Source organism: Drosophila persimilis, unplaced genomic scaffold, assembly GCF_003286085.1.
Source record: "Drosophila persimilis strain 14011-0111.01,24,50 unplaced genomic scaffold, DperRS2 tig00000002-arrow-pilon, whole genome shotgun sequence".
In the NCBI taxonomy this organism is placed as follows: Eukaryota; Metazoa; Arthropoda; class Insecta; order Diptera; family Drosophilidae; genus Drosophila; species Drosophila persimilis.
Window position 1 is genome coordinate 17,437,304 of NW_020825289.1, and position 26,317 is coordinate 17,463,620.

General features: G+C 45.9%; 2 protein-coding genes across 2 annotated transcripts; one reads left to right on the forward strand and one right to left on the reverse strand.

Annotated features, from left to right (window-relative positions):
• Nucleotides 1–98: 98 nt before the first annotated feature.
• Nucleotides 99–2,579, forward strand: LOC6593081 (calcium and integrin-binding family member 2). The gene is made up of 5 exons (XM_002017858.2): nt 99–747; nt 840–874; nt 1,097–1,239; nt 1,311–1,433; nt 2,358–2,579. The coding sequence occupies exons 1-5, from the start codon at nt 697–699 to the stop codon at nt 2,573–2,575; spliced, it is 570 nt and encodes a 189-aa protein (XP_002017894.2). The 5' UTR covers nt 99–696; the 3' UTR covers nt 2,576–2,579.
• A 1,129-nt stretch (nt 2,580–3,708) lies between these two features.
• On the reverse strand, nt 3,709–23,466 carry LOC6593080 (homeobox protein orthopedia). Its single transcript, XM_026986070.1, has 9 exons — nt 23,307–23,466; nt 22,443–22,730; nt 16,574–16,839; nt 15,883–16,038; nt 5,980–6,184; nt 5,753–5,878; nt 4,927–5,093; nt 4,801–4,862; nt 3,709–4,677 (listed from the first exon to the last, which is right to left on the reverse strand). Exons 2-9 carry the CDS (start codon nt 22,471–22,473, stop codon nt 4,443–4,445), a joined length of 1,248 nt encoding a protein of 415 aa, XP_026841871.1. The 5' UTR covers nt 22,474–22,730; nt 23,307–23,466; the 3' UTR covers nt 3,709–4,442.
• Between the last annotated feature and the right edge of the window lie 2,851 nt (nt 23,467–26,317).

Consider the following 26,317-nt stretch of genomic DNA (forward strand, 5'->3'; position numbering starts at 1 on the left):
AGCTCTCGCCAGGATCTGGGCTTGGGCCGGGCCGGGGCCGCACCTCTAACAACGGTTTTCACCGCAGCTTGACAGCGAAAAAGGCAGCAGCGGCAAACAAACCACAGGATACACGGCACGGCGCCCTGCCAGTGGCACTAACCGTGGTGAGAATGAGGGCGGTGCCAGGATGGTTGTACGGGAACATGTGGAATTAAGTAACATCGCAATAGCCGAGGAGTTCAACAATTAGATACCCGTTATTAAGATTTATCCTGCAGTCGCTGAATACTTGCATGAATGAATGAGTTGAATATGGCGGAATCCTACTTATTGGCATTCAGACAATGGTAGTCCGTATAAATGATCTGATTGTGACAGTATTTGGTAGTCGGGTAGTAATCGTGCTGCAAGCCTGCGACATACATTTTCGGAATTCAATATACCCTTTTAGAGCTTCGAGAACAGGGTACGAAAATGGAATGCCACGCCGTGAACACTCCTTAATTAATTTCCATGCGAATGCGGGCGCCATAAGCTGGAAAGGCGCCGCAGGATGTGTCCAGAGCGGGGCCACCGGAGCTATGCAAACTTATGGTTTAGGAGGAAGTTGGCGCTGGCCCCCGCCATGGGCCAGTGTCAGTCGGTTTCTGCACTCGGGACTTACCAGTTTGGCCGTCGACGTCTGCACAAACGGCATCGGCGTGGACAAGAGCGATGGGCAACAAAGTTGTGACATTCACCGAGCAGCAATTGGATGACTACCAGGTGGGCAATCCATCAGATGTACTGTTTTGAAAGGGAACGACCTTAATTCTATTTTACATTCATTGCCTTTCTCCTCCCATTTGTTCGGCAAGGATTGCACGTTCTTCACGCGCAAGGAGATCCTGCGGTAGGCCATTTGTGTCTTCATAATAAGCTTGAACTATTTTATTTCACATGACCCACACAAAGCACCGCCTGCCATTGTTGGCAGCATCCTATTGTTCAAGAACAACACACAAAAAAAAGGATGATATACACGCACAGAGAACAGACTCATGGACACAAAGCCTGCCATCGCATCCAACCCAAAATACCGTGCACCCTTCCACTCACACTTCGTCTGTTACAGCGTCCACAAACGGTTTCGTGAGCTACGCCCGGATTTGGTGCCCCGCCAAATGACTGAGGGTCAGGCCTCGAGTGTCAAGGTTCCCTGCGAGTGCATTGAGAAGATGCCCGAGTTGCGTGAGAATCCCTTTCGCCGTCGCATCTGTGAGTAACAAAGGACCAAAGCATGCATAAGCGGAGCACGCTCCACGCCTAACCAATCTTCCATTTTCCAGGCGAGGCCTTCTCACGCGATGGCCAGGGCAATCTGTCGTTTGAGGACTTTCTGGACGCTCTCTCTGTCTTCAGCGAGCAGGCGCCGAGAGACATTAAAGTTTTCTACGCTTTCAAAATTTATGGTAAGTGTTGGCCTCCTCTTTTCGGGCAATTTGGTTGTGGTGCAGCTCAAGCCATGCCTCAGCTCCAGCCCCAGCTCCAGCCCCAGCTCCAGCTGCAACTCCATCTCCTCCCTTCCTACTTCTGCGATGCGGCTGTGGGTGTGGAAAGGAGAGGAGGGGCTCTTCTGGTGTTGGGCAGCATTTTTCGCCTTTGTTTATGCATTTCCGCAGAGCGTGTTCATTGTTGTTGTTGGTGTTGTAGTGTGTGCCTTTGTGTCTCTGGCATTTACATGGAACGCATGGCCCGCACTCGCGGCACTGTAATTTGTGGCGCCGTGCCAGGCAACAACAGTACGCATACAGTTGTTGTCGCCAGTCCTTGGTGCAGGGCCAAGGTTCAAGGACAGCAATAAATTCTAATAAGCATTTTAATTGAAATTTAAATTAGAATCTCAAAAATGCCTCCATAAAAGTAGGAGCAAAACCTTGTGCAAATTGATTGTGCACTTGGCACTCGAAATTAATGGGCGAAAATCCACAGAGAAGAAGAGGCAGGGACGAACCAATCGAATATGTCCAAAGAGTCTTTCAGGTCGAGTGCATGAAACACTTTTTGGGTAAACTTTCAGAACTCAAGGTAGTCCGGATAGGTAGAGAGAGAGTGTGTACTGCACTCCTGCACTTTATTTCTATGTGCATTATTAGATTGACACAAATTGAAACGTGCAGCAAGCGATTACCTATACGAATATGTGGGGGGCTGGGGCTACGTAGGAGGTTGCACAGCAAACTTCGTTTGGCACACATCACTTGACTTTTGTGCAAGAACATGTCAAGTTTTGTAAGACATCCTCCCACCCAATGCCCAATGAGCCACCCTTTCACCCATTCACCCACTCACATCATGTGTGTAAACGTACTCATATGTCTGGCATAACTTTGCAGATTTCGATCAGGACGGCTTCATTGGGCATGCCGACCTCATGTCCTGCCTGACGACAATGACCAGGAACGAGCTCAGTCCGGAGGAGCACCAGCAGATTGCCGACAAGGTAATCGAGGAGGCCGATGTCGATGGCGATGGCAAGCTATCAATTTTGGAGTTCGAGCATGTCATCCTCCGGGCCCCCGACTTCCTCTCCACCTTCCACATCAGAATATAAAATTGCCGCTCGTTTGTACTTGTATTATTAAACTGTTTATGTCTGAGCATATCGCATAAAACTGCCATCAGTGTGATTAAGTTGGGTCCATGGCTGCAGGCTGCAGCTCCGCCCAGTCCAGGTTCTGCCCAGGTTCCAACCTGCAGGCAGCAGGCACCAGGCACCATACACCGGGCTCCATGGGCCAATTGTCGTGACAATATGCATGTCAAATGTCATGCGAGCATTATAAAATTTATAAGCCCATGTATGCAGTCGGATCGAATTCTGGTCTGGTCTGGTCTGGTCTACTATGCTCAGCTCTCTGACCCCAATCAGACAGACTGGAATGACAGACCCCGTGTCATTGCCAATGGACAAATGCCGTTCTGCCCTGTAGCCACACACAGCCAAACCACTCAGCCTGTGTGTGTGTGTGGACTGTCAGAGTTTTATCAATTTTGCCAATTTTCAGCTTAAACTTGTTTGGCAGTCGGGCACTGGAGCTTGCCACCCGATCCCATTCAATTATTGTAATTGCATCAGAATGGACAAAGGGAACGAGAAATCTTGCATCTTTCGGGTCAGATTCAGATGAGGTAAGGAAATTGCTGCCAGCCGTTGTACCCATAGCAGAAGATCGTTGGGATAGAACTGTAAGTATTTTGAGCAACCTCTGACTACCGTATGATACTACTGGTTCGACCCAAACCGTCTAAGTATTCAATACTCCCGGTAAAAGGGCCTTGCAAGTGCCGTGTATGTATGTACATATATGTATTGCATTCCATGTAAATAGTTTTTTAAATGTGTTCTTCTATTATGCAAATCACGTTCAATATTTAATTTAGTTTACTATTTAATAATACGCATAGTTACATACATATTAAATGTTTTTCGTTTTTGTTTAGTTGGATTTAAAGTTAGGCTTATTTGATACAAGAAAGTCTATTACAAGTATTCCATAATCGTATGCACGTATATATAATTTTAATCGTATTTGTATAATTTGTAATTTGTAATTGGTAATCGTAAAATTAATCCGTTAAATTTGTGCACTCTGAAACAGAACAGATTCAGAATCGAGTCGCGTCGCGTCTGCCTGACACAAACAGACGTACGTATTTTCCTATAGTTTGAGTTTTATTTCGTTTTATATTGCATATGTTGGTATCGTATGGTTAGATCAAGTGATAGCAACTGAACGGAACACTGCCAATACACAAAAACAACAACACTTACAAAAGTATAGGTCTACTTACATACACTCCTTCTCCTAGGCATAAGTATGCTTAAATAAGTACGAACTAAGCGGAGAACTTGGAGATGTTCCCTTGCCAAAAATTATTGTGACTCATCGAAGGACTACTCTCTCTATTCCGCAATTTAATTTTTACAATTTTCGTATACTCATACAGTAAATGTTATATTTAGTATCTATATATATATTGTATATGCTGGAATAGTTATAATTTCCGTGTGGATGTGAATGTGCGTGTGCTTATGACTCTATTTTGGAATACATTCATATAGATGGTTTTCTTTTAACAACTTGGGTTCCTCTTAGGTTGCCGCCTTCTCAAGTTTTGTTTCTCGTATACATGGTTTACATTCATTATAGTCTTTTAAGTCTAAAATACACTCTCTTCCCGGGGAATCCGGGTACCTCTCCGGTCATCCTTGGATGAAGAAATCAGAAACAAACAACGAAAACACATAAATTGTACAATATTCTAAACATAGGTTTTGGTTATCTTATAACGCTTCGCTTCCATTCGCTTCCATTGCCAGTGGTTGTCAAATTGTTGGGGTTCGGGCCTTAGAAGTCATGGTTCCCGCAATTGGTAAAACCGTAATCCGAAAAGCTTTCAAAGCTTTTCAACAAATTTCAGTACACCGAATTGTGATGCTCGTAGTTGTTGTGGGCGGCTGCGGCATGGTGCAAGTACGATGGGATAGCCGTGGCGTTAAGCTCCGAGGCTCGCCGCCGCAGCGCTGCAATGCTATGTCCTCGCCACACGTCCTCGTCGGTGGCACCGTCTGTAGGCGACTGCATCGACTGGTGGCAGTGGAGTCCTTCCTGCTGCTGCTGCTGCGATGGGGTCGGCGGAGCCATCTGCGAGATAAGCGGTGAAAGCTTTAGCTGGGGGTTGGAATAAAGCTCTCCAGGGGTTGTAGTTACCTGCTGCTGTTGGTGAGTCTGCTGCTGCTGCTGCTGTTGGTGAGTCTGTTGCTGCTGCTGCTGCTGTTGGTGAGTCTGCTGTTGCTGTTGCTGGTGAGTCTGCTGTTGCTGCTGCTGGTGGAGCGGCTGCAAAGGACAATGTAACTTAACAGTGGTGGGTGTCCCGGCTAGGTACTGGCAGGAAACTCACCATCGACTCGCCGCTCAGCTCGTTCTGACTGGCGTTTGGCTGCGTGGAGATTGGCGGTGGGGTCACCGAGGAGCAACTGTTCATGTTCGGCGGTGTTGTGGCGCTCGGGGAGCCGCTCGGCCCGCAGGCTACCCCGCCCACACTGTGCTGGTACATCATGGAGTCTCCTGGAGGGAGAAAACCCAGATTAATGGCCGCCTTTGTCTCTGTGATTGGTGCAAGCAGCGCCCGATTTCAAGTTTTAAATTTTAAATTCAAACAAAAAAGTGTAACAATGAAAACTTTGCTGCTGACAGCCAAAAAAACATGTCTCCAAAATTTCAATTAGCACAACTACACGAAAACAAATAAACGAAACAGAAGAGCAAAGAAATGCCTTTGGGTACGGGTGTTCCTGAAAATTAAACGACTGTTCGCTAATTGATCGAACAAATAAGCAGCCCGACCAGCGGTCCAGCGATCCATCGGCCCAGGGCATTATAAACCTTATGTGATGCGATATCGTACCACACAATATTTGGGGCTACCGAAAAAAAGTGTTATGAGTTCAAAGAAATTGTGTCGTGCCTGGTCAATTGTCGGGAGAACTGGAACTGGAAATGGATTGTATCGAAAGCTAAGCAAATACATCAGCAGAAGGAAACGAACGACAAAAGCAAAACAAAAATAATACGAGTATTACCAATGAAAAAACCGAAAAAGTGTCAACGCTTGTCTTTTGTTCGCCCGAAAGTCAGATGGAAAATTTCCGGGGCATGTGATAGCTCAGATAATTCTGATATGGAGTGGGGGGAGCAGGGGATTCAGGGCCTGACGCAACACCTACCCAGAGCATTCAGGCCGTAGTGCTGATAGCTGCCCGCCCCCAGGGCGGAGCCCATGTTAATGCCCGAGTTGAGGCCGCTGTTCAGCGAGGAAGATAGCGGCGACGACTGATTCAGCTGGCCAAAGCCTTTTCCCAATTGCAGCGATTAGTAGGGGATCCACAAGATACGAGATACGGGTTAGTAGAGATAGAAGTGGCGAGGAGCCTGGGCTGACTGATCCACTCACCTGCTGTCATGGGGTTGACCCCCACACTCCAGCGGTCGCCGCCAAACATTCCGGTGCCGCAGAGGCCGTCACCCATGGCGATATTCGTGATATTAGCCCCGAAGGGCGGGAGTCCGTGCGAGGGCAGCAGGGCTCCCGGGGTGCGGAAGACATTGGTGGTCTTCTTGCGCTTCTTCCACTTGGCGCGTCGGTTCTGGAACCAGACCTGGAAAAGAGCAATGGAGTATGGTATTAGCTTTTGGGCTAGTTTTAACCAACCAATACTGGAGCAAGGCTAGATTAGAAATAAACACTGGACCTGCGAACCACCTTACCGATCTAGACTTAAGTCATATTAATCTTTAACCCAAGCATCTGTAATCCAAGTAGTATGTAGTTTTTTCGATTTCAAGATGGTATTCTTGATTAGCAGATAGTTCCATTGTGTGTGTATGAGTGGCACACACATACCTGTAACTTTGTGCTTCGGCTCCTTGTTAAGCAGCTGCAACCCCACCCCGCATCGCAAAACCCACTCCAAAATCTGCCTCCTACATGGTCTTAATCGAGATCAATTACCGTCGTGACAGTCGAAACATGTCTCGAAACACACACACATGCACACACGCACACATGCAAGTATTGTACAAGCAGATTTACATGCGCATAAATTCCATATGTAAATTCTTCATCCATAGGCAGAGAACAAGGCAATCAGCTATTTGGCGAGCAATCCGCCCAAGCCCCAACCCCAACCAGAAACCCCACCACAGCCACAGACCCTCTCCAACAGGTACCGCATCTTTGGTCATCGCCAGGACAATGACGGGACTGGCCCTTCGATACGCTTTTGTCTTATGGCCGGAGAGGTCGTAGCCCGTGTCGGATGTGTGCTGTGTTCGCTTCAAATTGGCATTTCCATATGCATAAGAACGGAGAACGGAGCCGGGCCACGTAGACATGTTGAGGTTTTGACATTTACAAGGCAGAACACGAACACAAGCACTCGAAGCACACACCCAAGCTCCGGATCGGGGGGCCAAAGTGTTGCCTATATCTAGGGGCCAGAGCCAGACCGTATGAGGACCTCCGATTGGAATATCTCAACTTTTAACTTTCTGCTTTTCTATAGTGCTTTTTTTGTTTTGTTTGTTGCTGATTTCCACAATCTTTTTGCAGGTGGAAAATGAGAAAACAAAGTCCCAGCGAGTGAATGACTAGTGACATGAAAACGATTTTTCCGCCATCAAGGCATCAGGCCGTTCGCATCCACATCACTCGAAAGTCGGGTTGACAACTTAACCGTTATACACACACCTTTACCCACTCTCATACACATACATATTATATATACATATAAACAGCTATATAGAATTTATAAATCCCAGCATTCGTGGCAAATCTTGAGCTGTCACCGACTGTCGACTGTTTCTGTCTGAGTGCGCCAGACTAATGGCAAAGGAATACTAGGACCAAACAGAGAGCCACACACAGGAAACAGGATAGACAGGGACAGTGAATATACAGGGGAAAGAGAGAGTGAGATAGTCTGAGTGAGAAAGAAAAATGGCAAGTTTTGCGCAAAGTAACTTTGCTTGTAAGGCCTTCTGATGGTTCTGACTTCAGATGGTCCCTAGGGGGTTTGTCATATGTCGGACAACGGCAGACACCACCGAAGAGAACTCCACTCCACTCCACTCAACCTCAACCGAATAGAACTGGACTAAGCTAAACAGAAATGAACTATCACAGGTTGGCTGGATGGTACACCAGGGACGCTAATGTGCCACATTGTGGAAGGGATAAAGGGTGGTGGCAAGGGGAACAGGAATGGCAGGGCAGGGGCAGGGGCACTAAAGTCGCTGGGGTGAGGGTGTGTCGGCGACCTTGACTTGTTTATGTTTTTTACGTGTTTATGCCTCGCTCTCTATTCATTAACTTTTAATTTAATAATTTAAGACAATGTCTGACTGTCTGCCCTCCTGCTCACTCTATCTCTCTCTCTCATTCTCTTTATCTCTTTCTGTAGCTACCTCTCTCTCTACCACTTGCTGCCTCTTTCTGCCGCTTTGAGTTTGGCAAATTAAATATGCTTGCTGCTTTTATTTTGCTTGCCACTTTCGTGAGTGCCAGAACACACCTACGCAGCAGGACAGAACACGAACGGAAACAAGACGGAGAGGAAGAAGAGGAAACAGCAAAAAGCAAAAGTCATTGCCTTCCGTTGGCCTGGTCTAAGGTTGAGGGCTGGGGGCTGAGATAGCCATTAAATTGGCATAACGTGCATGACGTGCCCGGCACGTAAATAGGCGTTAAAATGTCGGTTAAACAAAACATTTATTTTTTATGCCCAATATCCCTGCCACCACCTATGCTAGAGTGTGTGTGTGCGTGCGTCTACTTTTATGGGAGGGTGTGTGCGGTGCCAGACACAAAAAAACAACATGCGTTTGTGTGTGTATGTGTGTCTCCGTTTGCATTTGATTTGTTTTCCGCGGCTTGCTCTTTCCCTACATTTTCCTTCCTAACTTGTTTTTTTTTGGCTGCGCCCAATTTCAAGCGTGAATCCGAAAATCGTTATAAAAAAGAAAACCGAAAAATGCTCCTTATGTCGCGTTAAATTGTGTGTCTACGGTAATTTTTTAAGCTTCACCCTTATGCATAAATTATCAGCCGCTGAGTGGCCTGACTCCCGCCCCAGGAGCGCATTTGTGTCAGGCCTTCCCCTTCAGAGATTAATAACCTATAGGCTAAGCTTTAATTCGGACCAGATATTTCTGTTTCAGATTGTAGGTTGTTTTTTTATGTCCGGTTCCAGAAAAACCCCAGAGAAACACCCCACAAATCAAGTAAAATAACATTGGTATACCTGGTTAGATTATGGGACCCTGCTTTCGCTTTGTTTACAGATTATGGTTTGTAGATTATACCCAGCATATGTGCATCCAATACACGAAACTTCTTCGGGATGAAGAAAAATGTTCCCAAAGGTCCCACCAGTTTTAAAACTTCCTTAATGAAATACTAAAAAGGTGTTCCCTTCTATGTTAAATAGGTATATCATATTTCGCAAGCATGCGGCTATGACCTCTATATATCATAAAGCTGCCATAAGAATGATTCGAAAGGGTTTCCCAATCTTCATAACTTTTACTGTAACTAAATTTTAAACATCAAGTCAGTTAATGTCTTATAATATCAAAAATAAATAGTCTACCAATAACTTTTGCCTAATCTCCCATTGAGGCAGTGAATGGATTTTTACCAAGCTCAAGTGTTTTTATTGTTTTTAGTATTCGATCACACTTTCAACCCTCCGTCCGTACCGTACCTCCAGTCTCTAACAACAATCCTTCAACAGTAGGCTGCCCTGCCAGGCAGACACACAAAAAACAGAAGCCGACAAAAAATTTCAGCCATATGTTTCCCACAAAAGCATTTTCATGTTTGGACTTTTAATTTTCACTTCACGACTGACACTGCAGCAGCAACGGAAGCAACAAAACCCAACAAATAAGAAAATACACCACCAGCAAAAAGCCAAACAAAGCGGGGGGAGAGAGAGAGAGAGAGTGGGAGGGAGGGAGAGGGGCAACTGTTGCAAATAATAAATGAGTCAAGTTCATGAAAAAGCAATTTCTTGCGGCAGGCCGCAGATATTAGCACCCAGATCCGGAAAGACCCGCAGCCGGCAGGGGAGACGACAGACCAAATGAAGGCAGAAGTCAGGAATTAAGTATCGGCTAAATTACATGGCTATACCTAGGATGAGGATGAGGGTGAGGTAATGGCTGGGGAGCTGGAACTGCGGCTGGAAATGGGATAACAAGTGATTTGCTTTGATTTTATGGGCTGGTTGGGTGGATGGTGCTCGCAGTTTCGGGAGGGTGGATCGTAAGGTGTGAAGGGTGGGTGTGAAAGGGCCAACGGCTTTTTATTATGAACCTGTTTATTGTGTCGCCCTTGCTGTCATCCAGCCCCTGCCAACGTTAGTCCCAGTCCCATGTCATAATGGTCTCTGTCTGTCATAGCGGACTGGCACGGGCATTGGCCCATCCTCGCGGCTTGAGCCTTGTTTATGATATCTGCTCGGTTCGTTATGCAACATTAATTGCACATTATGCTTAATGGCTGATTAAACAGCTGTAAGGATAACGAGGCCAATGGTAGCAACAGCCTCAAAAGAATCCGGTTAGCTTCGAATGGACTGCAACTGCAGCCCGCAATTTGCATATGACAGGCAACACAACACGAGTACCGATGACAACATAGAAATGCACTTTGGCACAAAAAGCCGCACTTCAACAGCCAATTTCAAAATTATCAATCAGAGGCACAGAGCCGGATATATGCACATATACCCATGAGAGGGCATCGCATACTCGTGCTCGTTCAGCCCCGCGATAGTGCAGAAAATTGCAATCAAAATTCGATTAGTCTGCAGTGCAAATGTTATTCATCTATTCATCCTGCCAAAGAGACGGAGGACGGAGGACGGAGGACGGACGGAGGGGCTAGTGCAGCTCGATCCCCTCTTAATAAACCGTTGATTGGTAAAAGCCAGAAAGTGCAATAATACTCGTAATTTTCGGCTCGTTTTTATTGACAATTTTTGCTGGATCTGTGGCCTGACAGGAGATTGGATATTGTCTCTTCACAAGTGCAAGTACGAGTGCGAGTATCTCTCGGATATTGTTGCTGCTGGGCTTTAATCAAAAATCAATTGGCCGGGTTATTGCTTTCCTTGGCCCCCTTGTGGCTGCCAGGCAACCGGAGATGAGAAGGCCACTCAAGAGGGGCCCGGTCCCCTGCAAGCTGTCCCCTGGATATTGTTGGCCTCTGATGTTTGCCTGACTGGGCGGACACCCTTTCTGCCTTCAGCATGTCTTCAACTTCAGTTCAAGCATCTTTTTATTATGATTATTGGTCCTTTCATATCCTTGGCCAGGACGGACTCCGACCTCTGATCCAACTCCCTCTCTGACTGCGGCTCTGAGTGGTTTATGGAAATCGCTTTTCGGCCAATATCTTTTCATTCCTGAGCATATAAAAAATGCGTATAAATTCATAAAATGCCGTCTCCGCGTGGCGTTCCCTCCCTCTATTTACCTCCCTCCCACACACTCATACACACGCACACAAACACACAAATGCGAGTCGATTTATTTTATGTTATCCTTTAAATCCTGCTTTACGAGTCGGCCCCGGGAACACTTGCTTCGAGGCCCAGAGCCCACCCCATTCCCAACGCCAGACCCCCAAGGAGCAGGGGCCAGTCCGCTGAGACTGGCTCAAAGTCTACTATGCCCGTCTCTCTCTCTCTCTCTCTCTCTCTATCTCGCTCCGCGCTCTCCCTGTAGCCGTCTCTCTTGCTCTCCCTCTCCCTCTCTATTCGTTTCACTTGGAGAAATGTGTCGCACTGCCCTTTGATAGACATCATCAAAGTGGTTCTTTGGGGGGCTATTTGCGGGGGAACAACAGCCAATTCCGGACGAGTCCAACTTTTGATTTATGAAATAGTTTTGAATATTTGATGCATTTCATTTCTTTTGCATTTTGGGGGTTGCCGGGGCAACTGCAGCCCCCACTTTTGAGAGGTTGGAGCGTGGTGTTATGGACCATGCGATGCAACCCCCGAAATTGTTTTTGGTGCATTTGGGGAGCATGCGCAGGTCCAATCCGGCCCCCTCCACTCCTCTTCGCTCTTTCTCAATCTGCCCCTGACTTGCTCTGGTTTTGTCTGCTCTTGGGCTCTTCGGAAAAGTTTTTCAACCTTTTTTCGTGAATGGCTCTGCGAGGGGGTGGTGCTCTTGTCATTCTATCAATGGCAGCCTCAGTTGGAGCAGCTTATCCCGGATAGACTCGCCAACCCCCAGCTCCATGCCAGCGTCGGTCGTCTGTGCCCCTGCCCATCGGGCACTTTGGCACGCCATTTTCACACAAACATTTCAATGAAAAGTATCAACGAAATTGCTTTTGGAATTGCTTCATATGCCATAAACAGAATGCGTGCCAGATTTTCTTGATGCTCTTTATGTGCATTTTATAGAGGGACCCCTCGCCTCCAGTCTCTGGGATTTCTGCTGTCTCTGGCTCTTTTTAAAGCTCTCCACTAAACCTACTCCGTCGTCCCCAGGCCCCCTTCTGCCTCACCCTTTCCTCCTGCCGCAGTTGCCACATTTTTCTGTTTGTTGCATATTTTCGTTTTTGGTATTTCAATTAAAGTTTAATTAAAACTTGCGATGCCATGGTTATACCAGAGACGACCCAGTCGCCTCAGGACCTGCTTCGAGGGCTTTCTCCTTCCATCAGAGTCCTGCCCTTTGAATCCCAACCTCCTCTCCCACTCTTCCACCTTTGCATTTCCATGAGATTTTAATAAAGATGCTCTGCTCGCTTTTTATGAGAATATCCAGTCTAATTTTAGCAAAAAATTCAGATATGGGATGGGCGTCATAGAAATTCAGCTTATACATATGTACATCTCGCATATTTCCTCCTCCGGCACCATCCCCATCACCGCCCCCATGATAGTGGCTCCCCCTCTCCAGAGTTCAGTGGGCTATTATTAGAGGGGCATTAAGCGGCTCAGCAAATAAATTAGTTCTGTCTGGAGTCGAGGCAATAATTTATCAATGCTCGCAGTGGGAAGGGAAGTCGTGAAGGACCTCGAACGGCACTGGATTGGCCCGTACGGGACTGGTGTGGCCTGGATGGCCTGGACTGTCACTGGCCCTGCGCTTAAGCCAATCGATATTGCTTATTCCTGCTGAATCATAATAATTCAGGAGAGTTTTTCTGTATATATGTATGTACGTATGTACGGATAAAACTTTTCTGCATTAATTTTTGGATAGACAACTGAATTGCATTGAGCTACGCTTTTCAGTTTAAATCGATGTGGCAACAAATCCTATTAAAAAACAATAATATCAAAGCAAAAAATTTTAAACCGAAAATTTACTTGATTTTTTCCGCTCTTTTCAGTTTGATCTTTATTTTATGTATTGAATATTTAGTGTAAGTCGAACGTTGTGAGATGCAGCTACGGCCGCCACTCTACATCTATACCCGATACTCAGTCAGTATTGCTCATCTCGTCTCTCGCATATGAAGAGTGTGTGAGAGGGAGAAGAAAAAAAGCGAGTGGACGCCTTTTTCTTCCTTCTGGCTATAATTATAATCCAATCTGACAAAATGTTGTGGCTCTAGCTCTCTAAGTCTCTGAGAACTAGGCGTCAATCAAGACAGGCAGGCAGACATGGCTCAATCACTCGGCAATTGATGCTGCCCAATAATATATATACTTAATTGGGACGGAAACGACTCCTTCTGGGTGTTTTACACATCCATTTTTATATACCCCTCAACTCATTTTGAGTACCAGGTATAAAAACACAAATTTGGAATACTTAATCATCTTCAACAATCTGTTAGGGGCAGAACCTATCTTCTTTCTAGCCATTTAAGCTAACCGATCATATAGCTGAAAATATAGCTGGAACTAAATTCAGAAAAACTCTCAAGTAAGAGATGTAGTAGGGTCTCTAGAAGAGTTTCCTCAGACAAGATCTTGAGATATCAAGCTGTAAATTTAAGATTAAATCCGTTGCCAAGCGGTTGATTGGTTATAAACCTTATGAACTTTCCAATCCCATCTCCTGCCACTTTCACCTGCAGAGTCCTGCGCTGCCTTGGCGCGGTTGCCTGGCAAATTAATCATGTGAGAAATTCATTTAGTGCCCAGACACACACACACAAAGGCACGTGCTGGGACGCCGCTCGCCCCACCCACCCACTGTGACCCTGTCGCGTTGCAACAAATTAATAAACAAACCAATAAATGTTAACATTCCAGACAAAGCCATTACAATGCTTTTGACAATCTCTCCGACAATGCCTTTGACAATGCCGAATCATGATAAGTCAATTTTTGCGGGTCATCTTCCATCCAAATTCAGTCCTCCCCAGTCCGCCGGCGCCCCGCGCCCCCTGTGGAGATGTCACGTGTGACGAACAGATTGTCCCGGACCCTGACCCGAGGCCACGTCCCGGCCACGTAAATTGTTCAATTGCTGCTGTGAAAACACAAATTAACAATTGCCGGGGAGCCTCCTGCTGGGCCCCGCCCTGGGCTTACGACTGTGTTAATTCCACCCCAACCCTCGGCAGATCCGATTAGGAAGGAAGTAGGAATAGATGCTCTTCGCTCTGGCTTTTATGTATTTATTAAATTATATTTACCATAAATGGAGCTGTGTGTCTGTCGCTGTGAAGAAACTCCTCTCTTAGCCAGTCGGCCGCTACGTGAGCCTCATAACTTATGCACCTGCCACCCCCTTCACCCTTCACATGTGGAACTTTGACTTGATTTTTGTGGTAATGCGGGTAGGAATTTTCCTGGAATTTAGTTGGGAGGAGGCGGCAGGGAGCAGGGATCTGGAGGCTGTCTTTATGCCGTCATTAGCTGCAAATCCTGGTAGATTGATTTAGGGCCAGACGTGTGTGTGCATATCGAATGAGGGTCGGACCTCTTGCAAGTGTGAAGATACCCCCAATGCTCCAAGGAGCCACTAAATGTGTTATTTCAGTCTGCCACGGCCACGGCTACGGCCACTGCCAGTGCCAGTCCCACTACCACTGCGACTAACAGCGGGCCAACTTAATTTATATGCTAATTTTATTAAACAACAATCCCGAAACTAATCCAACGGCCTGACATCCTCTAAGCCGCAACGACAACACAAAATCAAACATTAGAACAGCGGGATAGCGGGACAGCGGCTGGAAGGAGAAAATCAGCCAAAGGCCGACGGCAGACGCGTTCAGCCTTCAGCCTTCAGCCTTTAGCCACCCCGCCGCCTGCAACATCCACCCTCTCCCTGTGACAGTCACCTGCATTGTCCCTTGGACAGCCGGATGGGGAAGGATGAGCAAGGCTGTGGCAGAGGTAGAGGGGGAAAAGCATTAACAGGCAACACTGATACGCAATTATTAAAACAATTTATCAAAGTAGAACACATCCGGCAGGTTCGTACAGGCGGAGGTGGTGGGACAGGATCATCATGAAGGTGTCACCCGCCCCCGCCGAGTAGGCAACAGTTTCTCACTCATGGCTAATTGTTTTAGCCAGAGCAGTAGCAGTGGCAGAGAAAGAAAATCCTTCTATGGCCAATAAGACAAAGTTTTTGGCATTTATTTCAACCGCAAAACAATTCTCGCATTGCTTCACTGGTTGGCTGGCGAGAGAAGTAAGAACAACCGGAAACGGAAGCTTAAATACAAATTTAATGAAGCAGTAAATTCGATTGTCCCATAAACAAAGGCCCGAGCGAATGCAAAGGACCCACGCCTAAAGAAGAGGAGCAGCGGGAGCCGGAGGAGAAGCAGCCACAGAGACAAGGATAATAGCAGCAGCACAGGGGAGCCATGCCAGCCGCAAAAGGATAATGCCCGTTGTGCATGTGTGCGTGAGTGTCTGAGCTTCGCATAAAAACTTTTGCAAGAGAGAAACCAGAGCGAAAGAGGGGCGTTGGGTCGTTGTGGCGTTGGGTCGGCCGTGAACGCCTGGGTTGGGGCGTGCCTGAATGCCGGACTAAATGTGACTTTATGAGCTTTAATAAAGTATAATTTTGGGCGCTTAAATGGTGTTCGGCGGAGCCTCCCAGCAGCCCAGTGCCTCGTAAACTGCTGCAAGGAAAACGGAGAAAATATCCCCCCAATAATAGGAGAGCCGCAGACCCCTAATCCGCCCTCTTGGCCGCTGCGGTTTTGTGCAACACAAGTGAAATGTCATGTCAGCCCCAAAACGAACTAAACCGATTTCGGAGGGAGCTCCATCTGACAGCCGTCGAACCGCAGGACAAAACCACGTAAAGTGTGATTTGGCATGGTCAGGGGCAGGGGCAGGGGCAGGGCACTCACCTGGACACGGGACTCGGTGAGGCCGATGCGCATGGCGATCTCCTCGCGCATAAAAATGTCCGGATAGTGGGTCTTCGAGAAGCACCGCTCCAGCTCGTTTAGTTGGGCCGGGGTGAAGCGCGTGCGGTGTCTCTTCTGTTTGTTTTTGTCCAGGAGCTGTACCGAGAGAAACCAAAAGAGAAAAGAGACGCACACACATGAATGAGATGTATATATGTGTATTTGTATCTTAAGTACACACTAACTACCAAGGAATGCAATCTACAAGCTACAGTACACTACAGTAGTACAGAACAGTTAAAGTAGGATAGGGTTGGAGTTCTACGGTTCTAAGTATGGAAATCAAGGTACACTTACTTTTGGTTTTTATGTGATTATTATTACGAATATGTATCATGGCACATTTAATAGGTTCATTACACAATTCAGAACACACACATTCACGTTTTTGGAAACAGATTTGCGTTTTGTATCGAATTTCGAATTGAATTGTATTTGATTTTTGTTTTTGTTTTTGTTTTTGGCATAGCAGAGTAGTATTTGAAGGGAAAATAAACATCGAAAAGAACATGGATTATTAAAAAAGTTTGGTATAAACTATATATCTATCACTTTCGCTCTCGCTCTGCTTCTATCTTTCTCGCTCTCTTTCTCTCTCTCTCTCTCTCTCTTGCTCTGCTAATTCTCTCACCTGATCCTGTTGCTGCATGTTGGTGTTGCCGCTGCCACCACCTCCGCCTCCGCCGCTGCTGTTGTTGCCGCTGTTGTTCGCGTTGTCGCACAGTCCACCGGAGATGTGGAGGCGTGACACGCCACCTCCAACTGGCAGTCCAACGCCACCACCGCCCGAACCGCCGAGATCCGCCAGATTCGGAGCACCGGGCAGCTGTCCGAAGCTGTTAACGCCCGCGTGCAACGCCGTCAGTGCGGCCTTGGGCAGATCACAATCCTTGGGGCCTGCAGCGAAATACAAACATATATGCAAACTTTGTTAATGATAATGATTTTTTTTTGAGGCTCAATAAGAATCGTCTATGCTACTTTTATTTTCATATTTTAGTGCGTTTCTGTTAAATTTCAAGTCAAGTTTCGATTTGGATATCAAATTCTTCACATCTACATCTATATTTGTTCGCCATTTGGGCAATTGTTCTTTTGTTGCTTCTTAACCAGAAAAAAAAAATTGGTCTCTGCATTTGATATCTATCACGGTCAAAATGTATCGTATCCCTAATTGATATTTCGGAATTTTACAGTGCACAAAATTTGTTGCATTTGTTATAATTTGCTTTCAATAATATCGAACTTCGTGGTCAATATTGAAATTGTGACCGTGGGTTTAATGAGCGTGGTAATGCACTGGATCATGTGGAAACTTATTTTGGGGGCGATGATTCATGTGGCCATCGGTGTCGTTGTGGTGATCTGCAGTGATCAGGGACTTTCCAAAAGCTTAACATAAGTATTCGAATGATCAATAGCTTACACCGATCCACTGATTAAACAATCCACAGATGCTAAGGCGTATCGAAAGGGCAAATTTTATAAACCACTCAGCCCCACAAAATACAAAACACACGGCACTCGATGATGAAAGTTACTTTCGTTGAATTATTGTTGAGATGTTAAATTAAATCTCTTAAAGTCTCTCGGGGGAGGGATAATCGTCTGTCTACGGGTATTAATTAATTTTTTCGGTATCTACGCGGGGCTCTGGTTGGAAGCGGTGAGGTAACGACCTAGAGTATTGCTCGGACCGAACTGCGGCGATCGGATAAATTGAATTTTTCAACAACCTGTCATTCAGGAGGAGAAAAAGATGCCAAAAACAGTCACAAACGAACGGGTGAACCAGAGAGAGAGAGTGAGAGAGAGAGACAAACAACAAACTGAGGTGCGATACACACAGATACAGATACAGCAGCAGGCGCAGATACAGATACGAGACAGTGAGCGAGCAGGTGAGCGAGCGAGCGAGTAAGCGAGTGGTAGCCCCTTTTCATTTCCTACCTTTTGGTCTCACTCGACGACGTAACGTATCTGTATTTTGTTTTATTCCCATTTTATTTTTCCGTGTAGCTCATGTCAGTGAGTACCAGCAGCAACGGCAGCAACATACATCCCGAGAGATAGATGCAGAGTTGGCCAAAGTCGGAGGCCGCATCATCTTCATCGTACGCCTGGAATTTTTAACATGTACGTGTGAGAGAGACTCCGGCTCGACCCAACTCTTTTTCCCCTTTTTACCTCTTTTCACTTTGATTGTTGCTGTTGCTGTTGCCTTTGCCGCTGCCGCTGCCGTTGCCGTGTTCAACTGTTGCTACAAGTCAAACATTTACTCATCGCCAGTGAACGCGAACTCTCGTCTTGTCCGCAGCCACAGAGTCGCGCACAACCTTTGGGGGGCGAGCCGGGACCTAGGACCGGGCTATAGGCGGGATGTTGTCATGATTGTCATTTGATTATGCCCGAAGTGAAGGTGTAGGCGGCTAGTGGCGGTGTGCAATTTCCAATGAAAGCGAGGCCAAAATGCAAATCCCTCTAAGCTGGAAAAAATCTGTCCGCTTTGACCACTCTCCTCCATTGCGCTTCCCTCCCATCCAGCTCTACTCGCTCCATTGCCCATTGCCGACTTTGATGTTGTCAGTGGCGGGGGTATGGCGGCCCTCAATGATTTTTATTGTTTTCGAACCGAACTTGTTAAAATTTCGGCAACATCAGAGGCAAACGAATAGTAGTCGAGATCCGAGCTCCGAGATCCGAGATCCGAATGCAGTCAACAGGTGAACGAGTGCAGCCCAAGACGCCGCATAAAATCATAAATATAAGTGGCAGCAAATAAAAGATATGGACTCGAAGTTCAGCTGCCGGAGCTCCGCTTTAATGGGGTTCTGGTCACAAGCGACATTCCCTGTAAGCCGCTTTTGTTGTTGTCGCTGGAGAAGTCGCTGCTGGGGAAGTGCTAATTTTTACACATACACCCAGTACGGCTACTGTTCATTAGCGATTTTCAGATGGTGACGTCCCCAATCGTGCCCCATCAGCCCCCAAGCCCCACGAGGGAAGCTGCATGAACAGCTCTATATTGAATATGTGCCCTAGTCGGGTGGAACGTGGACTTTGACACTGCAATTGTAGCACACGATGGGAGCACCTAAAAGAAAGTCTTCGGACATGGCCTCTGTCTGTCAGCTCCCACCCCTAATGGCTGCCATATTTTTAGAGCATTACGCAGTACGCACAGTAAACGGCAGAGCCAGGGCAGCGGGAGCCCAGGGGAAAAGCAAATTCAAACTCTGCTCGTGATTAGTAAATTTAAGGCGCGGTGTTAGGTGCGATATCTCCATCTCCATATGCTTTGTGCCATCCATCCATCTCTCCATCCGAACATTCACGCTCGATGGCCACATCTCAAACATGTATCTGTATCTACGGTATGCTCTCAGGGGGGAAACGACACGTCGTTCTGTTGCGCTGATGCTCCAAAGAAGTGCGACTTTTAACATCCAACTGTTCCCGCTTCCTTCTGTTTTCTCAATTCAAATCCACATAGATACACACTCGAGCACATTTGGACAGCGTTTGGGCCACGTTTGGGAGCCATAAAATAGCGCCACTTCTCGAAATCGCACTTCCCTGGCAAGGGGCAGCCATCTCCCCGCCCCAGCCCCATCGTCCAGCCACTCACTCGCTCCGTCACTCTGTCAGCCAGCAGGCTAGTTAGTTAGTTAGTTAGTTGTTTCGACCAACTTTGATTTTTTCACCTCGTCTTTTACAGTTGTAACACATAAATATTAAAAATAAACACACACACATACGACAAGTGCTGCCCTAACTGTGCATTGAGTATGCAGATCGAGGAGATGTACTCTCCAGTGGCCAGCAGCTAGGTCCATGTCCATTCAGAGCACATATCTTTAAATGCCGTAGGATGTAGGGTCTTTAAGTTGGCCTGTACCCAAAAATATACACCATAGAGATTACGAAACATTACGATTATGAAACTACGCTAAACTAAACATGTCTACTCCGAATTTAGTCGGGGGCCTTAGCACCTTAGCAACACTCAGTGGTAATTCAAATATGTTCGTGCAGATGAAATATTGTATAACATAATATAGATCTGATTACACCCTTAATATATGACAAAAACTCACGCAAAATTGCGGTACAGCCTAATAGAACAGCATATTCGAATCAATCATTGGAACGCAGTTATTCAGTTAGCAAACACAGAGGACATTAAATTATAGGGAGCTATAACAATCAAACAAACAAACTTTGAAACACACAGAGACACAGCCCCTGATACAGGTACAGATACAGATATGGATGCACAGATACAAATGCAGATGCTTTTACACCTGGCCTGGAGCGGACATTTTAGTTGGTCTCTGGTCTCTGGTCCAGACGAGGCCAAGCGAAACGAAACGAAATGAAAACCGCACAAAGCGATTAATTAATTAAAATTGGCAAACATGAATTTATCGCGCAAGCAATTTGCACAATTTGCGCAAATCAGTTTGTCTGTTTTGGGAGCGAGCGCGAAATGCAAATATCTGCCACAAAATGTACGGACGTGGCCGAGGCCGAGGACGAGGATAGGCCGGACTGGACCAGGACAGGACGAGCCTATGCACCTCTGTCTCTCCCCCCTAGTCGTCAGTTGCATGTGCAATGTGCATAATTATTGAAATTTGGAAATTGTGCGGTTTTTAGCAGCTGCCTACCAGAGCATAGGCTCCGGCATGGCCCAGGCCCCAGCACCAACACCAGCACCAGCTCCAACTCCTGCGAAGGCTCAGGCTCAGGTTCAGGCTGCTCCAACAGCTAACCGCAACAGGGAACAGAATCCACAGCAACCGCAAAACATTTCAATACAGAATGGATGCCAGGCCTCGCAGTGGCGTGGGCGATCGTGGTTTGGGGGCTTAAGCACATATTTCACTAGCTCCGGCCACCGCAAAAATACCAGCACACAAGGGGCAAATGAGGGTCCCAGAAAGGGGTATCCGCGAAATACATTTGCAATCATGAAATTAATTAAATTAATGCGGGAAACACCAAAAACTCCAGCCGAAAATGGAATAAAATGCGATTCAAGTCTCATTCGCGGAGCCAGTGAAAGACAGGCAGTAGAAGGAAAAGTTTTCGCATTTCTTTTGCATGCAAATTGTCTTAATTGTGTGGACCTCCATCGCCATCTCCAATCCCTCTTTCCCCACCAGTGGTGCACAGGCACAGGCACAGGCACCCAATATGCAAATGCTTTTGAATGGCCTGCAACTGTTGCCAGTCCTCTGTATCCTGAGGCCCCGTTTTGTTGTGCCCAAAAAAGGCTTACGAAATTTATTATGGCAGCCCCTCGCACTGCAGGCGGGATTTGGGCAGGAGATTCCGCAATGCGAGTCATTGAAATTTATAGTTTTCCACGAGGCAGAGTGGGGGCTAACTTTAAGACCCATTAAAGAGGATTTTAGTCTACCATAATTCAGCATTTTGCGCCCTGGGTAGATGGTTTGACAATCGATTTTCTCGATTGGTCTCAATAAAGCACTTCTTTGCATATTTTTCGCACTTTCCCGGCAACTATTGAAAAACGAGCATACGCATCGTGGCCCAGCGACAACTGGCGTGTGAAAAATGGCAATAAATTAATAAAAGTAATTAATTACAGCGCGCCGAAGGATCCGGGGCCTGAATCGCCTTCCGGCTGGCAATAAAAATTGAATAAAAACGCAAACATAATTCATTCATTCAGAGATTCACCCGCACAATGGACTGCAGTCGGAGGTAGTGGTAGTGCTGTTGCGGTGCTGGTGCAGGTGCAGGCAGGGCAAACAGCAAATTGATTGCCGAAATTGAAAGTGCTTGAACAATTGATCAACAATGTGGCGAAATCAGTTTGTTTGCAGCGTATTAATATGTTTTACAATATAAATATTAATATGTGCTGGCCAGAACGGTTTGATAATTATGTGCGTGCTCCCGCTGCACAAAGTAATTCACAATTTGCGGCATATTTAAAAGAGCAATTATATCAATTAACACACACACCCACACCCACACCCACCTGGGGAATGCCAATGAGTATGGGCATGGGAATGGGTATGGCTACGTGGGAATGGGAGTGGGAGTGGGAGAGAGCCTGCCGAGTTAGTTAAATATACAACTTAATTATTGCTAAATGCACGCGACAAGCGCTCAAGCGCCAGCTGGTTAGACGTCTCAATTATAGGCCATTTAGCAGATGAAAATCTGAGATGCCAATCGGAAGATCGGAAGTAACTACAGACCACTCCGATACCCTTACCCACTCCTCATATAGAAAGATACACGCCTGCAGGTGTGCTCAAGAAATTAGTTTAATTATGGCCAAGCGGTGGGGAAGGGACGGAATGGGATGGATTAATACACACGTTATTATATATTAGCGTAATTCACTTGCCGATCTTAATTACAATATTATATACGTACTCCCCTCTCTCTGATCGCCTATCTTCCGTCTGTTCCACAGAGGGGAGCGGAGCGGAAAAACTACAATACAATCGAGTACTTACCCAACACATTGGCCCCAAGATTGTTCAGCATGTTTGCCGAGAAGTTGCGTATGGATAAAGTCGACAGCTTGTCGCCTTTTGCTGGTAGCCCGCTTGAATAGTGAAGGTTCAATCGTTTCAGTGTTCAATTCCGAATTCAATTTGATTGAATCGGGAAACGTGTTTGGGGCAGAATCCCAGTGAGATGTTCTGCTCGTATACTCGTCTATCACAGTACGTTTATGCTCGTCTTCATCTTCAGTTCGATTCACATTTCAATTTCTTGGTGCTGTTTCCAAATGGGTGTGGCTGGAAGCAAACATAGCTATTAGTATGTAGAGACTGATCTGGGACGGGCACTCCTAATAGAAGCAATCCCATATGTATTTATATCCATATATTTGCTGTGCCCCTTAAGGGTAATATACAAAACATAATATAATTGAATCTGTTGGCGTATGAGCTTTAAGTTTTGGAATCTATGGTATGAAGGATTAACTACCATGATCTACCATTCTCTCAATTTAACTTTAGGAAGAGTCTCGCAATTTTTTAACGAATACTTATTTACTTACATGTTCTTCAGGAAATCAAATAGAAACCCTTTCCACCTTTCTTCCCCTTGTCCTTATCCTTATGCTTAAACCAAATAAATAAGTATTCAGATCTGCAGTATAGATATCCAGAAAGCCTAATTTATTACTACATCTTTAAAATGGTATGTCATCAGCGCTAAACCGCATCGGATCCCCTGTCCCGTTTTTAGCTTCGATTCGATTCCCTAGAAAACTAAATCCATTTCACTTTCGTTAACCGCAGCAGCTTGTGCAGACCTTCGATTGTTTTTGCATTGACTTTTATTGCTCATTTTGGCCTAAAACTTACCTACGTGGAGATCGACCTCCTCCGCCGTCGCCTTCTGCTGCTGCTGCTACTGCCTCTTTATGTGTGTGGCAAGTCGTTGGGTTAGCGGTCAGAGTTCAGTTCATAGTTCGGGGCTGACCAGAACAGACCAGGGTAGACGGCTGAGACGCTCAAATTGCCATAGTAAAATTAATTAAATGCCTTGACCATAAAAAAGCCAAAGAAATTAAATCGAAGTCACTTGGCCGGAAGTTGGAAAGTTTCCTTCGGCACGCACAAACACACAATCGCTAGCTCACTCACTCACACGCACACACACACACACATATAGCCATGCACAGGTAAAGCACGCAAGGAAACGGAAGTCGTATCGTTTATTGATGAGCTGTTTGACCAACTGACAGCAGGGAAGGAGGATAGCAGGACACTGTCCAAGAGGGGAACCCCGGGTCTTCCTCCCTGTCTTCGGGTGCGGTCTACTTCTCTTGTTTTTCGGTTTTGTTTTAATTGATTGCGTTAAATGCCGTCAACCTCTTTGATTTTTCGCACATTTTCACTTTTATAAATCGTGTTATTCGGGTCTCAGTAAATCATTGTCGATCTTGGGAAAGTTTATCTTGACTTTAGCGACGGGTTTTGACTTAGGGTTTGAGTGTAGGCTTGAGTTTGGGCTTTGGTTAGCGTGGCGGGACCGAACGTAACGGAGCAGAACGGAAACGACCGCGTAGCGCTGCCAAGGCGGACTCGCTTGCATTTGAGACAAGCGCGAAAAAATCAAAACGAATTGACTCCGGCTCTGATAACGTCGTCGACAGACATCGACGCTGCCCTGCGCACTGGTGTCGAATCAAATCGCCTCCCATCCACCCTCCACGCAGCTCTGGACACCCACCCCCGGGCTCGGATTCACTTGGCGCTACGAGACACTGTTTATCTTTCGCCCCCCCCTCGCTGGCGTTATCCGCCTGCGGGGTTATCTCCTGCATTGATTTGCAAAAAAAACACACTAAATAGAAGCCAGAAGCAATCGGTGAGCGAGAGAGAGGGACAGCAACAAGCGCCAGCTGCCATCTTGCTTTCAGCCATCTTCCGCGCCAGAGCGAGATAACCAGCGATAGCTGTGCGCAATGGGCCCCGCCCTCGACTGTGCTCTGGCCAATGGGCGAACGAGCGCGAGTGTTCCGGGATTTCTCCAGTTTTGGCGCCCATTTCGATAGCCCGTCCTTGGGCCTATCGATAACTGATAGATGGTGAACTCCCGTCTCCCGAATCCACCCACAAGCTGTTCGACAACTGGTTGCTTTGGCAACCATCTCCGTCCGGCTCACAGTTATTGCCAAAAGTCCGCTCTTCGGTGGCGGGCAGGTCTCAGATTTTTGTACATTCGTCGCTCCCTGAAGTGCCTCCGCAGCATCTCTGCCACGTGTCAACTTCACCTGTTGTCGTTTATTAGTTTCTGTTTCCGCCCGGTCTGTATTTTCCCCCGTGTTTGGTTGGAATATAAATGCGGGGGTTGCGGGTGGTAGGTCCCCTGAACTTTCAGCGGAATTTTGATAATATTTTGCATGCTGCACAAATGTTGAATTAGCCAGACAACGGAATGCCGACCAAAATGAGAACTTGTCATGGTAACCGCACGGTTCAAAGGATCTCCTCCACTCATTTCGCTCTCCTCTCTCTCTCTCTCTCTCTCTCTCTCTCTCTCTCTACTTCTGTCTCTCTATCTCGCCACTTGTCCCCTGGATGGTTCGTCTACAGTTTTCTCTTCGCCTTTCCATTCATTCATTTTATTATATTCCATTGGCCTCGTACCCCTTATGGCAGGAGCGTTAATTAAAAACTCAAAGGACCAAATGAAAGCCACGAACAGAATGCACAAAAACAAATCAGTTGTAGAGATGCGGAAAGGAGTCACACATTCGTTTATGTTTATTTTCATATATGAACGTATATATATTCCTAACGCCACAGTATTTCTACTTTATGTTATTGCGCTAGTCACAAGGAGTTTACATAGTTGTGGGCTTTGAAAAAAATTATTTACTTATACTATCATTTTTGTTGTGAATATTGTTTGTAAGCAGACATGTAGGAGCACTAGAGGGTATAACTTACATAGGAACGATCGGTCTAAAATCCGAGCAGTCGCTAGAGTTTACGAACAATGGATGCGCAAGGGTATCTACTCTTTCGGCTCTCGAAGCTACCCATCCCTAGCCTTATTATAAGTATCCGTTTTGCTAGTCGAATGAAAAATAAATAAATTGAATTAAAAATTATTGGTTCGTATGAACTGCTGTATATTCTAAAGGGTCAAAACCCTATTAGCTCAGACGTGAATTATCGTTGCATACTGTAAATTAGACACAATCTGGAACACATTCCTTTGTGAATTAATTAGGTTTGAAGAGATTAATCTCAAATTTAGTCCGTCTGAATTGTGATAAAGCTTATGCGCTATTCTTGTTAAATGCATTTCAGTGTATAATTTAATTGTGTCATCTAAGTACGATACGGATACTATTATGATACATGATAAATATATGTATGTTTGACTAAAACTTTGAATTAAATTTATGCCAAATCTCCATTCAAATTTCACCCGGTATCTAATATGGAGGTTTTCCTCTATGTAGTCAACTCTTAGGCCATAAAAATGTTTCCCCCAATTTTTGGTTAGTGTATTATAAAGCAAACAAGAGAAACAAATCGTGATAACATCTCAATACAGTGTTGGCTCGCTTATTAGAGCTTCTACAACGAATTTCGATTCTTTTACTTTTTGCCATTACGAAATAAAACAAATAAACAACTTTTGAGCGTGTTAATTAAACAAAAGCGCTTTTGGAATGAAATAAAAAGCACAACAGCAACAACAACAAAAGCCACAAGAATAAATTTCGGGTGTAGAGAACTATTGAATTTCACAACATTTGCCGAGGATAATCATTAGGAGGAGGAGTCGATTGGGGTTCAATTTTGAATGCTGGGCATGAGCATGTCGTAAATCACTTTGACAAAAGCCAGGGAGA

Bases quoted from the DNA above. Each gene is read 5' to 3' on its own strand.
- LOC6593080 (XM_026986070.1), bottom strand. From the start codon at position 22,473: ATGCTGAACAATCTTGGGGCCAATGTGTTGG. The intron at 5,094-5,752 runs GTAGGTGTTGCG...TTCTCCCTCCAG, and splicing joins CTACGGCCTGAATGCTCTGG to GAGACTCCATGATGTACCAG. The intron at 4,678-4,800 runs GCAGCAGCAGCA...TTCACCGCTTAT, and splicing joins CAACAGCAGACTCACCAACA to CTCGCAGATGGCTCCGCCGA.
- LOC6593081 (XM_002017858.2), top strand. From the start codon at position 697: ATGGGCAACAAAGTTGTGACATTCACCGAGCAGCAATTGGATGACTAC. The intron at 748-839 runs GTGGGCAATCCA...TTGTTCGGCAAG, and splicing joins AGCAATTGGATGACTACCAG to GATTGCACGTTCTTCACGCG. The intron at 1,240-1,310 runs GTGAGTAACAAA...TCCATTTTCCAG, and splicing joins TCCCTTTCGCCGTCGCATCT to GCGAGGCCTTCTCACGCGAT.